Raw genomic sequence first — 16639 nt, 5'->3', positions numbered from 1 at the left:
TAATGTGTTTTTGTTCACAAGTGACAGATGACCTACATGAGGCTGCAGTTCAGGTTTTGTGTGGATGCCTGTTTTGAAGCTGCCACTCATGTTTGAATTTAACCTATCACTTCCTATGTGTCCACTGTAAACAATTGCTGTTAATTTACAGCAGGATTTCAACAGTATTAACCTGTTATTGCTAAAAACAGTGCTTTACTGTTAATACAAAAGAAAACCTGTTAAATTACGCTCATAGGACGTTTTTTAACTGAACTATAATGCATTCTTAAAAAACAGCACTTTACTGCTGATGAACTGTCTAAAGTATCATCAGTAACAGTTTCATGCAGTATTTTTTTAATTCTGGGACCTAATCTGCACATGTGAGGCTTGTACATTGTACATGATTGGAAAATCAGTGAATTAGCTCTGTTCTTCTGTCACACGTTGTTATGGTTTGCATTCTGTGCTTGTAGCCAGCTATAGACAGACATTTTGGGAAAAGTTTCAACAAGTCTATTATAGCCTTTTTCCTAACAAGTGCCTTTAATTGTATTTAGTGTGACTATTCCTATGTCTGTAACCTGCTAAGTCTATTCATCTAGGCAAAAATAATGTTTATTAAAATGTATGTAAAAAATACAACCTAAATAGTGCATTAAAACAAATCAGTAAGATAAAAGAAAGGTGAAAAACAGCTATATAATGTATCTTTAAACAGTAAATTAACTGTAAAATACTGTGAAATTAATAATAATAAAAAAAAAAAAACAGTTCAAACTGTATTTTTCAGTAACAGTACAAAGCTGTAAATTTCAGCGACAGTATAATAATGTTAATTTTACAGTAACATAAAGGCAACCCTGCTGCCAGTTCTTTACTGTTATTTTACTGGGAAATCCTTAACAGTGTGCTTGTTTTGCAGCTGCCACTCATGTCTGAATTTAACCATTTAACCACAGCTCTTTATTTTGCACAATGAAGTTCTCAACTCCACCAGATATTATTGGTTTTTACTTTGACGTCAGATGAATTAAGGCGGAACAGTCGATCTATATGTTTTTTAAGATTCCTTTGACACCCTCCTCCTCAAACTCAACCCAACTCAATCCTTCTACTGGAAGAGCACTTTATCATGCTTTTTCTACTGAAGGGCATCCAGAGGGCAATTTATCATGCTTTTTCTACTGAAGGGCAACATAGAGGGTAATTTAGCATATTTTCTCTACTGGAAGGGCACTTTATCATGCTTTTTCTACTGGAAGGGCACCCTAGAGGGCAATTTATCATGTTTTCTCTACTATAAGGGCACCCTAGAGGGCAATTTATCATGTTTTCTCTACCATAAGGGCACCCTAAACGGCAATTTATCATGTTTTATCTACTGGAAGGGCACCCTAGAGGGCAATTTATCATGCTTTTTCAACTGAAAGGGCACCCTAGAGGGCAATAACAGGTTAATACTGTTGAAATCCTGCTGTAAATTAACAGCAATTGTTTACAGTGTATGGGTACATACATAACAAAACAGTTCTTTATTTTGCGCAATGAAGTTCTCAACTCCAGCAGGTGTTTTACTTTGACGTCAGATGAATTAAGGCGGAACAGTCCATCTATATGTTTTTTAAGATTCCTTTGACTTTGACACCCTCCTCCTCAAACTCAACCCAATGCACATCTACGTATGCGCAACGTAAATAAATGGTGCTGCAAGCAAAACACCAACCTCAGTTCCACTTGGCGCATCACACGCTGCGCAGTCTGTCTGTCTGTCTGGCAGTGTGTGTGTCTTATATATGGGCACAGAAAAAAGTGATATGAAGGAGGAAAAGATGGCCATGAAGGGAAATGGAGGCACATGCACAGTTTCGGTGCCAAACGGACAGCCAAAGACGCCTGCAGAGCTGGAGGGAAGAGGTAATTGGGGTAACAAAGCTGAGTTCATCCTCACTGTGATGGGAGCCATCATCGGACCTGGCAATGTCTGGAGGTTCCCATACCTGTGCTACAGAAACGGAGGAGGTGAGCGACTTTAAGGAGCTCTCAATATATCTTTTTTTTTTTATCTCGGTGCATTAGGAAGTAAAGAGCCTTTTTTTTTTTTTGCAGGTGTGTTCTTCATCCCATACTTCTTGTTCATGATTACATGCGGAATCCCCTTATTCTTCCTTGAGACTGCCTTGGGACAATACACCAGCCAGGGGAGTATAACGTGCTGGAGAAAGATTTGTCCTCTTTTCCAAGGTAAAATAAAATTTTACTTTTGCAAATATATGTCGTCATATTTGTCAAGTGGCTTGTCCTATTTTTTTTACGCGGATGAAAACGGCGCGCGTAATTACGCACAAAGTCCAAAAATCTTTTTGATCATTTTTGTCACTCGATTGGTTGGGAGCAGATAATTTGTGCTTTGTTTTTAATCACAGCATACAATATATGTTCTGAATTATCTACTTTTTGCATAGCTCAGTCTGTATTCTACACTGTTAAGAATTTTCCAGTAAAATAACAGTAAAGAACTGGCAGCATGGTTGCCTTTATGTTACTGTACAATTAACATTATTATACTGTCGCTGAAATTTACAGCTTTGTACTGTTAATGAAAAATACAGTTTGAACTGGTTGTTTTTTTATTAATTTCACAGTATTTTACAGTTAATTTACTGATTAAAGATACATTATATAGCAGTTTTTCACCTTTCTTTTATCTTACTGATTTGTTTTAATGCACTATTTAGGTTGTATTTTTTACATACATTTTAATAAACATAATTTTTTTGCCTAGATGAATAGACTTAGCAGGTTACAGACATAGGAATAGTCACACTAAATACAATTAAAGGCACTTGTTAGGAAAAAAGGCTACAATAGACTTGTTGACACTTTTCCCAAAATGTCTGTCTAGACATGCATTATAGTTCAGTTAAAAAACGGCCTATGAGCGTAATTTAACAGGGTTTCTTTTGTATTAACAGTAAAGCACTGTTTTTTTTAGCAATAACAGGTTAATACTGTTGAAATCCTGCTGTAAATTAACAGCAATTGTTTACAGTGCAACAGACAGTATTGCGTGCAACAACAAAATATTATCAGTGCGCAACATCCTCACTTGTATTTTTTCTTTTCTTTTTTTTTTCTCCAGGCATGGGCTATGCCAGTCACTTGATCATTGCATTCAGTGCCACCTCTTATGTTATCATCATTGCATGGGCTTTCTTTTACTTGTTCTCGTCCTTCAGTGCGGTTTTACCTTGGGCCACATGTGGAAACGACTGGAACACAGGTAGGATGTCCTCCAGCTTTTGGTGAGGACTCCAGAAATCTGTGGGGGTAAAATATTTTTCATGAAATTACCCAAAAATGCTAAGTCTATTTGTTTTCTAGCAACAAAGATAGAATAGAGTCTGTCGGATAAAGAGTCTTTGTTGCAGTTGTTTTGAAGGTGATGCAGCAGGTAAATAGTTTGCATGATATTATATCTGTGGGATGCAACAAAGCATGTTTTAAGTTCACCTTTTAATTTGAAAATCTGCAGTTCTACATTCCCAGTGTTTTTTTTTTCTTACACTAGACTCATGTCTGGACCTCAGCCATCCAAATCTGAGCCTCAGCGTGACATCCAGGCTGAATACCACACTCCCTGTTGTGGAGTTCTGGCAGTAAGCTTGTAGTCAGCTTAAAACAAGTTCAATTGAATGCTATTTTTTTTCTTTCCTTCTTTCCTTTTCTTTCCCATCCTTTCTAAAGTCCCTCTTCTCTTTTCTCAACCCCCAGTCTGCAGTGACAGGGGCGAACAAAATAAAAAGGGCACCAGCGTGGATAAAGTTTTTCTAGCATGTAGGGCAGAATATGTCACACGTTTTCTCCACTGGAAGGGCGCCCTAGAGAGCACTTTATCATGTTTTCTCTATCATAGAGGCCCCCATTAGTGCCCTTTATCATGTTTTATCTAGAGGCATCCAAGAGAGCACTTCATCACGTTTTCTCTACTGGAAGGGCACTTCATCATGCTTTTTCTACTGGAAGGGCACCCTAGAGGGCAATTTTTCCACGTTTTCTCTACAACAGTGGCACCTAGAGAACACTTTATCCTATATTCTTTACTGGAAGGGCACCCGAGAGGGCACTTTATCACATTTTCTCTACTGGTGGGGCACCATTAAGGGCCCTTCATCACATTTTCTCTACTGGTGGGGCACCCTAGAGGGCACTTCATCACGTTTTCTCTACTAGAAGGGCACTTCAGCCTGCTTTTTCTACTGGATGGGCACCCTAGAGCAAGCGGGCACTTTTGTTGCGTTTTACGAACATTTGGGGTGGGGGGGTCTTTCTCCCCTCCACTCCCACCCATACATTTTTTAGCCCATTTTTTCTGTCACTCATCCACCATCTCATCCTGACACTCAGTTTTCCACTGTCCCTCTGATTCTTTCCCTCCTTTCACCTGTCATTAATGTTTGCTCTCTCTCTCAACCACACCATTGCTCCCCCTTCTCTGTCCAGGCGCCGGGTTTTGAAAATCTCTAGTGGTATTGAGGATGTCGGTAGCTTGAGATGGGAGCTGGTCTTGTGTCTCATCCTGTCCTGGGTCATCTGCTACTTTTGCGTTTGGAAAGGCATCAAGTCAACAGGAAAGGTTAGCTGCTTAAACACTGAACAACCATCATAAATGTTTTGTATCTGATTGTGACATGAAAATAGTCGTCAAGATATTTTTACCGGGCTCAGTTTAGCTGACAAGTTTATTTTAGGATTACAAGTTGTTTAAGGGTTAACCAGGTTTGGGTTGTAGTTAGAGTAATGGTTACGGTTTTGTAGTTTTAAGAGTTAGGCCTATGGTGGGAACATAATCAATACAGACTTCCCACAAGGATAGCGAGACAAGTGTGGTTCGGGTTGGGATTAGGTTTCCTCTGGTGGCCCCCATGTTTGTCAGGCATCCAGGATAATAAGGTTGAGGTGAAGGTGAGCTGTCGATCAAGTGGATAAGAGCCAGAGATGCTCGCGGGGGCAAAGACCTTTGGTGTGTCTTTGAGGCCAGAGTAAACAGTCACATTGACACAATCCAATAAGCTTACATTTGAAACTATAAGATTTAGCTGCTCAGTGAGCTCGTTTTCATTCATAACTTTCTTTGTTTTCTTTTTTTCTTTTAGGCAGCATTCTTCACAGCCACCTTCCCCTACGCTATGCTGTTGATTTTGCTCATACGTGGTGTTACCCTACCGGGGGCCAGGGACGGGATCATTTACTATCTCTACCCGGATATCTCCCGCCTTTCAGATCCCCAGGTCAGAACACACATACAATCTTTGGAGCAGAACCACTACATTGTTTCCTCTACACAGTCATTTGTATACACATATATGCATTCTCAGGTGTGGATGGATGCTGGCACTCAGATCTTCTTTTCCTATGCCATTGGCCTTGGATTCCTAACATCTCTTGGGAGTTACAACACTTACAATAATGACTGTTACAGGTAAGCGCAGGCCTAATCTGTCAAAACTATCCTGCTGGAAATGCAACTATATTAAAGGTGTTTCTTTTATCCTGGCTAAAGAGGTACCAGTTTGAGATAATCCCTCAATATGTTTCCTCTGGTCTTAACTATAGTCAAAATAATCCGTAAATTGTACTTCTTTTACTGAAAAAAACAAGTGGTATTATTTCAGGTCGATACACCAAAAATAAGTGTAGAACTTATAATAATGACTAGGAATGAAGTTGGTTAAAAGATGTCACACATCATTTGGTGATAATTTATGCTCTTTACTTTAGGAACAGTTAAAGGGGACCTATTATGGTTTGGTTTTATAGGTTTTTTTGTGCATGTAAATGGTCAGCAAAGTTGCAAAGCCCAAAGTCCACATCAAAGGGAGTTACTCTCCCCCACAGAAACACTGCTCCTGAACTGCCTGAAGCGCCTTGCTTTCTTCCGTAACATGGTGATGTCACTAAGTAACAAATTTGCATAATACCTGCCTAGCGGCTAGATTGGCACGCACTCAAACAAAGCTAGTTAGAGCGCAGCTGGAGCAGAGTCCGAAGAGTTTGGTTCAGTTGACCAATCATGACACAAGGGAGGAAATAATAGGAGGGTTAAGTGAAATGTCATGCTACAAAGCCAAGAATTTCTTCAGAAGGAAATAAAACATCTAATAATCAAGTTTAACATTAGCTACTAAAATGAGCACCCTTTTCTGCAAAATTCCTTGCACATTTCTAGAACTGTATTCATTTTTCTTTCAGGGACTGTTTCTACTTGTGTCTGCTGAACAGTGCCACCAGCATTGTGTCAGGCTTCGCCATTTTCTCTGTTTTGGGTTACATGACCAAGGAACAAGGGGTGGATATTTCTGAAGTAGCTGAATCAGGCAAGTACTGACTGAGCTATAAGTTCAACTTTATAGTGAGCAGTAGAGTGGTTAATTGCCAGACACTGCATCCTGCATAGACACTTCCTCTTGACCCATTTGTGGAAATTGCACCAAATCATGCTGTTTCTTCATTCTTATCCCCTTATCTTTCCAACCTAAGAAGCTTACTGACAGACTTGATATACCTTCTTCTGGAAACCACCCAAAACTATAACATCCACAGGTTTCGGATGCTGCTACTCACATTTCTCACCCCATGAGTAGACATTTGCAGCTGAACTACATTGCAAGTGTCAACCGTTATTAATTTACGATTGTAAAAAACAAACCACATAGTTAAGCTTGGCTGCTGTGACTGGTTTTGCTGCTTGCAGCTAGAAAAGCAGGTGTTACCGACAGTGACAATATCTCTTTGTCTTTGTGTTTTCTTGCTGTTCAGATTGTCTGCGCCGCGCCCTGATCAGTTTGACTCGTTCCTAATTAGTTCTGCACTCACCTCACCTGTTCTCACTTCCTCAGTTAGTCACTATTTATGCCACCTCGGTTCCTTTGTTCTTTGTCGGTTCGTCTTTTTTGTCATTCCTTGAGTTCAGTGTACCTGCCACGCCCCTAGTGTTTACGGTTATTCAGCATTCTGTTGTTTTGGATGTATTTCTGTTACCAGCCTGATTATGGACTCTGAGCTGGAAGTCTTTTTCGTTGTAAATCATCAAACTGTCCTTGCTGCCACCTCTTCAATTCATTCTGCATTTGGGTCCAGACCTGCTTTCCTGAAACGTGACAACTAGGGTGTTCCGATCCCCATTAAAGGCCTTTATTTCAACAATTTATTAATTTCTGTGATGGAGAAAACTAAATTAAATGATTTTTAAAATTCGGATTATCATTTGAAATATAAACTCAAAAATTTGAAAAGTACGCAAACAACTAATAAACTAATGGAACAATGGCTAAGCATCAGGGAGAAGAAAACTCGGATTAAAATTCATCCAAATTGCATGTTTTACACAAACTTCCTGCAGTTGTTGCATTGACTATTTGGGTTAATTGTACAGTTTATCAGTTGTTTTGTACTGTTTTATATTAAATATAATGTGAAATATCCATAAAATGTGTCACTTAGTCGGGGGTCATCAGTCTACTCAATGATAGAAAAGGGGTCCCTGAAGAAAAAAGGTTGGGAACCACTGATTTAGGTGATCCCCTGACATCATCAGGTCAAAATTTGAATTTCTCTAACACTTTGATCTATGGTTTCAAAGTTGATTATACAGTATGTGAGACATTATGTTATATCTTGTTACATTCTGTGTGTGTGTGTGTGTGTAGGTCCAGGGTTAGCATTTATTGTCTACCCACGTGCTGTAGCCATGATGCCCATGCCTCAGGTGTGGTCGGTGTGTTTCTTCGTCATGATCATTCTGCTTGGATTGGACAGTCAGGTACCAGCAAAACCTCTCTGAATGAATAAATAGAAAAATGAATGACTGAATGAATGAACGAACGAAGCCCTGACTCTCTTCCCTCCCTCTGGTTCCTTTCAGTTTGTCGGCATGGAGTGTCTGATGACGTCACTGACTGATTTGTTCCCTACATACCTGCGCCAAGGCTGTAGACGTGAGCTGGTTCTGCTGGCTATCTGCAGTACCTGCTGTTTGCTGGGACTCTCCCTGGTCACTGAGGTTCGTACAGTGCACTGCGAGCTAGACAGTTGGCACAACCCTTCCTCAGTGTTTTCTCAATTATTTTTAAGGGGTTTTATCGTAGATCTTTTGAATACAACAAATAAAGGAGTTGGAAAACTTCAACTTTTCACCTACTCTGAACCCTGTGACCCTTGCAGCCTTATTGCAGTCTGAATGCAATATTGACCAAAACAAATTGTAGTATATTAACAGGTACTTGGCCTGATAGTGGTTATTGGATCACATGAGGACAAGCATGTTTTGTACATTGAAGTGAGCCATAAGACATCCGTTTCTCTGCCAAACATTACATTGGCCACACATGAATACTTACAGTACGGGAAATCCTCCAATACAGCCATGTTTCGGTCTAAAGTAAAGTCACTTAAGGTACTGCACACTTCTCACAGAAATCTTGGTGCACTCCTTCCTCTGTTGCTCAGCCAGAAGGCTTGTAGAAAAGTCTGACAAACCCTCCAGTGAGGTCTTTCTTGCCAGTTTTCTGATGTTGTTGTGTTACAATAAGTAAATCAAAGACATCATTTAACTATACCTATGTCGCAAATTAACAAACAGGAGTGGCAGAGCTGTCAAAGAGCTTCATCTCACAGTAGTGGAGCACTTAAACTGACCAACAATACTACTGCTACCTTTGCTTTTAGGGAGGGATATACCTGCTCCAGCTGTTGGACCATCATGTCTGCAGCGGCACCACCCTGCTCCTCCTCTCTCTCTGCCAGTCCGTCAGCATTGCTTGGGTGTACGGTAAGTCATAGACCATAGAACCAACTATGCAAAGGACTTATTCTTAAACTTAAAAACTTACTTCAGCGGGGCAAACACCACCGTATGCACATTTGGTTTCGCCGATAAATTAATCTCAAAGACGAGATTGACCTTTCTAATATCTTTCCTTTCCCTAAAGGTGCTGACCGTTTCTATGGCAACATCACAGACATGATTGGTTATAGTCCGTTCCCATTCATGAAGTACTGCTGGCGCTACATCACTCCCTTCTTCTGTTTTGTAAGGGTTCACTCAATGATGTTTTTCCATGTGTGTTATCTTTGTCCTGCCTTTTTCCATTTGAGGTACGGTACAAAAGTGTACATTACTGAGAAAAAAAAGGAGCACCACAGGCAGCGCACAGAGCTGGGAATACTCGCACATATGTATATAGCGGATTTATTGTGTGTATAAGCACTCGTCTTACCTCTTCCCCATTTGAAACTTTAACGTGCAATCCCAGCAGAACTTTTGAGGTTAGAATAAATTTAAGTAGGTTTTTTTTGCGTTTCACAGTACAGTATGTACTTGCAGACTGTGACATTTAACATTAATCCACCATGTCTCCTCTAACCACAGGGAACCTTTATCTTCTCTATCGTCAAATACTCCCCGCTGAAGTTCAGTAACACTTATGTTTATCCACTCTGGGCCAACATCCTGGGTTGGTTCATCGCCACCGTCTCCCTCTCCCTCATCCCGCTGTTTGTATTATATAAAATGACGCAGGGAAAAGGCACTCTTCGACAGGTGAGCATGATCCTCTACTGTTTAGTAAATTTTGCTCCAAAAAACCCCCAGAAAGTTACATCAGAAAGCTCAGCATCTGGCAAAATAATCACTGACTCACTGATGTTGATGAGTAAAACTTTCAACTTCTGATGTGGATTATGGCAATTTTGTACTTCTTGGTAAGTAATCTGGATGACCGACACAGCTGAATATGTTGGCCGCACTCAAATCTTGGCTGTACAGCTTGGTGTGTGAAACACGATTTTCTCCAGGATTTCCCAACAGCATTTCTAAGAAGCTCTTCACTTCACAGGAAACATCTGTTGAATTATATGACGTGAAAACCATGTGAACTTTTACTTTTGAATGTAGGACGCCATTCCCTGCTTCAAGGATAAATCTGACACTAGTTACTAAGTACATTTATTCAAGTGCTGTAACTAAGTACAATGTTAATTACAGTATTTCCATTTCCTTCTACTTTATACTTTTACTTCACTTCGGAGGCAAATATTGTACTTTTTACTCCGCTACATTTATTTGATGAATTATTTATTACTTTGCAGATTAATAATATAAAATATAATCCAGAAATAAATAATGTTGTAATAGTATAGATTAAGATAAACCTTTGAGTCCCGGAAAAAAAAATTCAGAAGCTACCCAGCAGATGTAGGAAGTAGTTATATTAGCCCCACCTTTACCAGCATATAACGGCTTCAGTGCCCCGTCGGAAAGGGCTGATGGTGAGGTAAAGCGGCAGTGGACGGGAGCCGCAGAAAAACGTATTTTAGCCACCTAAAAAAAATCAATACCGTCAGACAGCCCTTTCTGAAGGAACTGAGGCAGTTATATTTCTGTCTTCAAAGCCAGACCAGACTCCATTCACAAAAAACTTAATTTTACCTAGGAGAACACTGGAGTTGCTGATCTACGGCTGCATTAAACTTAATGTGGCGTCCACAGCTGTACATTGCTTAGCTTCCATGCCGGTACCCCTTAATTATAAAAAATCTATAAAAATTATAATGTGCAAAATTGTCTTAAAAGGCAGGATTATTTTACTGTACACTATCATCATAAAGACATAAAGGAGTAATAGTGCAAAGAATCCCTCCTGGTACGCACAAAATAATAATAAAGAATGTGATTTGTTTTATCCTCAGCTGAACTGAACTTCACCCTTGCATCTCTTTTTTTCCTCAGCGATTCTTGGTGCTCTGCCAGCCCGTGGACATCACCTTGGATCAAAAGTGTCTCCCTACACTGGGAACCACTGCCTGCACAGAGCTCAAACCTTTATCCCAACATGGGGAACTCACCCAGTGAACAAACAGTAGTTCATCATATGGAATGCTATATTGTGAAGTCAGCGACGTACATGAAACCTGCCTTGGCGGAGGTCTGCGCTCTCCGAGTGCACTTCTGAGATATAGTATATGCACTAGGGCTGTCAAAGTTAACGTGATAATAACGCGTTATCGCAAATTCCTTTTAACGTCACTAATTTCTTTAACGAATTAATACAACTTGCAGTTTTTATGTTGTAAAGTTTTAAAGCTAAAGTAAAGATACTGGTATCATGTGAAAGTAGAAAGCCTAAGGAATCCATTGGTGCCAACCATGTCATACTAGTTTTCCATTTTCAAAGGGACACTTGACCTCTGACCTCAAGATATGTGAATGAAAATGGGTTCTATGGGCATTTATGAGTCTCCCCTTTACAGACACACTGACAGCTGTTGTTGCCTGTTGGGCTGCATTTTGTCATGTTATGATTTGAGCATATTTTGTATGCGTAATGCAGTACCTGCGAGGGTTTCTGGACAATATCTGACATTATTTTGTGTTGTTAATTGAGTTCCAATAATACATATATATATACACATTTGCATAAAGCAAACATATTTACCCACTCCCATGTTGATAAGAGTATTAAATACTTGACAAATCTCCCTTTGAGGTACATTTTTAACAGATTAAAAAATGTGTGATTAATTGACAGCCCTAATATGCACCATTTAAAACGTACACGTATGCCAAGATCACAAAGGTCAGTTTGTTCATCACTATCTGACGTTTTGCATATGAATATGTTTTATGATTTCCTTCCTGTTTATTTTTTTTTGTAACTCGAGCAAAATAGCATTATGCTGTTTTATTGTACTACGTTTTGTTTTTTAACCATTCACTCATCTCGTCAACCTTGCCCTGTATAGTGCTGCTAAATATTTGCATCTAAATATCACATGTGGATGCATCCAATATAGTGCTATATACAGTATGTCTTTATATAACCTCTTAAAACTGTGATAAGTGCCTTACAACAACATATTTAGGTTATTTCACCTTGATATAGAATTGTAGGTTGGTGCACCTAAACCATAGGTTCACCCATGTTCAGCCATTTATAATGGACTATGGGTCAAGAATAATTATTTTTCATCATCATTTTAACAGGAATCTGGTACTTTGTCATGTGTTTATTTGTATTATAAACTGTATGTATATATGGATTTTGTCTACCACCTGCATGCAAATAAACAAATAAAAAGGGATGGCAGATGTTGAAAATGATCAGGTGTACGTTAATGTGATCACTTTTTTTTATGTTGCATAAAAGGTAACGGATTGATTTCTTCAATGACGTTGACGTATCTTTGCTATCAATAAGAGTGCATTAACGTTTGCGACTTGTCATAGCAGGAAAAGCACAGGTGTCATTGAGCGTCAACGATGAATTAGTTCTATTCAAATTCCCCAGGAAGTCATAACAGTGTGACAGTGAGTCAGCATTTCATACTGTGACATGTCAAAATGTCTGGAGTTCAATTTGGGGTACAGTTTCTTGCTCAAGGACACTTCGAGGACGGCAGGAGGTGGGGATCAAACCGCGAACCCTGTGACCTGCCACTAGTCATTATTATATAACGTGTAAGTTCATCAGAGCCGAGAAATGGATGGACACCACTGTACTCATAATCACCGGCACATAGCAGTGAATAAAAACACATGCACGGTTGATTTATTGTGTTGTGTCTTGTATCTTGTAACGCTCGTCTTTACACTGTTAAAATCTTAATGTACTTTTGCGGTAACTTACAGGCAACACTTGCCAGCAATTACTTGTTTATAGTACCTTTACTGTAATGTTTGACAGTAAAACTGCTTTATCGTGAGTGTGCTTTACAGTATAACTGCTCTACTGTAATTGTGGTTTATGATACTGTAACTGTTTTACAGTACGATACCGTAAATATGTTTTGCAGTATGATACTATAACTGTGTTTTATAGTACAATACTGTAAATTACTACATACTAAATATAGCCTACTAGTATACTATTCACTAATAATTATTACTACAAATTTAAACACAGGTTTACTGTATTTAATGTAAGAATATTTTACGATAAACAATTAAATACAAAAAAAATAAAAGTACAGTGAATAAAACAGGTATTTATTGTCAACAAATTTGTACATTTAAGTATTAACAATGCCACAAAGCTCATTTCAGAGAGTGGCTTAAAGAAATAACAATATAGAATTTTTACAGCACCAACATTAGCACATGTGCATAATTTAAGTGCCAGCCATAAACTAGCAAAATAAATAAATAAATTCTTCATGATGGTCGTGGTGGTGGTACTTCTCGGCATTAATTGCCTCTATTGCCATCTATCTACCCATGAGGGTAGATAAAGTGCTGCTGGCTGCCAAAAAAGACAGCCAGGAGAACTCCTTCTTCAGATTTGTGATTTGCTTAAGTCCCGACTGATGTTCCATGTAATCTCTGTTTTATTTTAAATGTCCATCAGACAGAGCTTGGGTGTCTGTCTGTTTCTGTAGATGGCAGATCAAATTTTCTTGTAGCCAGAAGAAAATGCCTGGCGGGAAATGTGGCTGGAGCTGCGGGCCAAGTGCAGCCCACTCATCTTCTTCACAGCTGGGAAAAGGTCAGCAAAGAACCTGGTCCGCTATATGCAGTCGGCCTGGGAAGGGAAGCCCAACTTCACTGATATCAGGACGGCCATCGGGACAGTTCTCTTCACTCAAACTGTTGCTGTATTTCATTAAAACTCTGCAGGCTTCACTAACAGTACAAACTGTTATTGTGTTCCTTTCTTTTACTGTATCCAGGCCAAGAACAACCAGGAGGAAGAGGTCAGGATGAAGATCGCCAGCTTCATGTTCCACAACTGTTGCTCTTGGGGTCCATTTTTAAGAAACAAAATGTTCCATTTCATTGTTTTGCTGATGATGTAAAAATCAATTTGCCTATAAAAACAAGTAGAGAAGGTTCATTGCAGCCTTGGCTGAGATAGTGCCGAATAATATCAAAACTTGGATGGATTTAAACGTTCCCAACCTGACCTACTGGATGATTCCATGCTAGTCCGTTTAGCTTCTCACAATTGACCTTTTGTTTTTAATCATTTTTGACAGCTGCTTCAAATTTGAAACCAGATTTTTCCAGTAAGACTTTTAGCCAAGGTAAAGGCCTATCTCTCTCCTAAGGATCTCAACAGAGTTAGGCTACTCATGCTTTTATTACCTCTCGGGTTAGACTACAGTTTTGGCCTCCCTCCACTGGCTTCCTGTCCGTTACAGCATTGATTTTTTTAAAGATATTATTACTTGTTTTTAAGGTTTTAAATGGGCTGGCACCACCTTATCTAGCAGAACTCTTGCATCTTCATACTCAAGTTACTCAGACCAGTCCAGTCCAGTTAGACCAATCAGTTGCTCCTGTATGTCCCCAGAACTAGACACAAACATAAACAACTGTGTACCTCAGTATTCAGTCTTATATAAGTATTCCCGTGTGACTCAATATTTCAGTTTTTAGTGTTTCACAGTTTAGTATCAGATTGGTATTCCTCCTCATCACTGCTTTAATCCTGTCTGTAAACATGGTCACATCCCACACCAGCCAGTGCATCCTCAGAGAGGTTGTGGACTCTTTTGACTAACCCCAAGTTCAGCGAGCAGTTTCAGGACATCCTCGGAACAACAGCTGGTTTTGAAGGTGTCCCACTTCTTCCCGCTCTCTAAGACAGAATGGTAACAGAAATGTAATGCTTAGAAGGAAAAATAACTGACATCTTTTTTGAAAGCTGTATGGCTCAATAAGGAAGTTGGTTAATAATTAATAATTGACTTATGGAGAAGGGGTGGGATTAAATAAGTTTTTACTTCTTCTCACTCCTTTTCGAATATGTAAATCAAGGCATCAAGTGTTTGACAACTTATTTTTCTTATGCTTTTCATTGTATGTAAATACTACTTGTTTCTGACTGTCCACTTGTTGGTATGATCATTCTTTTTCTTTATTTTTTTTTTGTATTCTACATGAAATTAATGAAATGAAATGAAAGCTGATTTTTTAAAATTAAGTTTGAAATACAAACATACAGAAATTAACATTTGGAACGTTTTTCCAGTTTTATATCAATTCAAATTGTATCTTTGGTCTATAAACTTCAAACAAAATTAGCAATTGAAAAAAAACAATCAACAGATACATTGAAAATTGTCACTATAGTGTGAAGGCAAAACTGGAAGATTTTAATCAAGGTGGTGTGTTCTTAACAGACTGAAATGACTGCAATGTATAAACCTGGAAATAACACAAAATTTAAAAAAGTTTGTCAATATACAAAGGCTTTTTGACTTCATAGATATAGCAGGTATGGAACACTGGGCTGCAAACATGCACTTGGCAAAAAGAGAAAATATATCACAAGGTCTAGGGTGGATGGGAGGGGAGGGACCCAGAGGGAGGGATTTGGGGGTGGTGCAGGAGTTTTTATTTAAATTACTTTTTGTTGTTGTTTGTTTTTTGTTCTTTTTCTTCTTCCTGTTTTTTTTCTTTTCTTTTTCTGTAGCTGCTTGCCAATTTTTTATTGATTTGTACATGGACATTTGTGATTATATTCTTTTACTTTATTGGTGATCTATCAATTTGTAACCCCACCCTATATAATTATGCTTAAATACCAATAAAAAATTGATCATAAAAACAAAATTAAAAAAGATTATACACAACATAGGCATAAAAATAGACATTTAGCATCATCAATACTTACAAAAAGTGCTCATAAATGATGCTGTGCAGACAGGTGTTTCTCCAGTCTCATTCAGAAGTGCTTGGCTTGCTTGATTACGTGAATAAGTTTCACATTTCCTCTTCTTTTTACGCCCCGAAGGAAATAACATCACGGACTATTTAGTTTCATTAAAATTATCCATGTTTAAAGATGAATTTGAGCCAAAATTACTCCCTTTCAGACAGAACATCCCCAGCTGACAGGGTCGCAGCCATGTGTGTGTCACCTGACCGGAATACTGCGGGCTGATTCGCTGAAGGGATTTATCAGGTTGTATTCAAAAACAACACTGGCGCTTAACGTTTTCTGCTGTTAAAAAGTGAACCTGAAATAAATAGATAGATAGATAGATAGATAGATAGATAGATAGATAGATAGATAGATAGATAGATAGATAGATAGATAGATAGATAGATATCTTGAACTTGACTCATGTATTATTGAGCAGATACCTGATATCTCTGTGGCACACGCTCTCATAAAACAACACAGACCAGTTTGTTTAAAAAATGTCGGATAGTGGGTTTAATATAAAACAACCCTGATTATAAAGTAATCCCTCAACCGTTTTTAACATAAGACATAAATACAGTCAGATAAACCCTGTAAGTATATACAAATTAAAGAAATATTTAAAATATTAGGGCTGTCAATCAGTTAAAATATTTAATTGTGATTAATAACATAATTGTCCATAGTTTAATCGCAAATTAATCACACATTTTTTTTATCTGTTCAAAATGTACCTTAAAGGGAGATGGGTCAAGTATTTAATCCTCTAATCAACATGGGAGTGGGCAAATATGTTTGCTTTATGCAAATGTATGTATATATTTATTATTGGAAATCAATTAACAACACAAAACAATGACAGATATTATCCATAAACCCTCACAGGTACTGCATTTAGCATAAAAAATATGCTCAAATCATAACATGGCAAACTGCAGCCCAACATGCAA

The 16639-nt window shown here is 38.5% G+C and overlaps 1 protein-coding gene across 1 annotated transcript; it reads left to right on the top strand.

The window, feature by feature from the left end:
* Positions 1-1691: 1691 nt before the first annotated feature.
* Positions 1692-12587, top strand: LOC141753033 (sodium- and chloride-dependent GABA transporter 2-like). The gene is made up of 14 exons (XM_074611340.1): positions 1692-2004; positions 2092-2226; positions 3125-3265; positions 3554-3641; positions 4486-4618; positions 5139-5273; positions 5361-5464; positions 6235-6359; positions 7692-7804; positions 7907-8044; positions 8710-8812; positions 8973-9073; positions 9413-9583; positions 10772-12587. Exons 1-14 carry the CDS (start codon positions 1779-1781, stop codon positions 10892-10894), a joined length of 1836 nt encoding a protein of 611 aa, XP_074467441.1. The 5' UTR covers positions 1692-1778; the 3' UTR covers positions 10895-12587.
* The last annotated feature ends 4052 nt before the right edge of the window (positions 12588-16639 follow it).

The sequence above is a fragment of the Sebastes fasciatus genome, chromosome 16 (assembly GCF_043250625.1).
Source record: "Sebastes fasciatus isolate fSebFas1 chromosome 16, fSebFas1.pri, whole genome shotgun sequence".
In the NCBI taxonomy this organism is placed as follows: domain Eukaryota; kingdom Metazoa; phylum Chordata; class Actinopteri; order Perciformes; family Sebastidae; genus Sebastes; species Sebastes fasciatus.
This window is presented reverse-complemented; position numbering and strand designations above follow the sequence as displayed.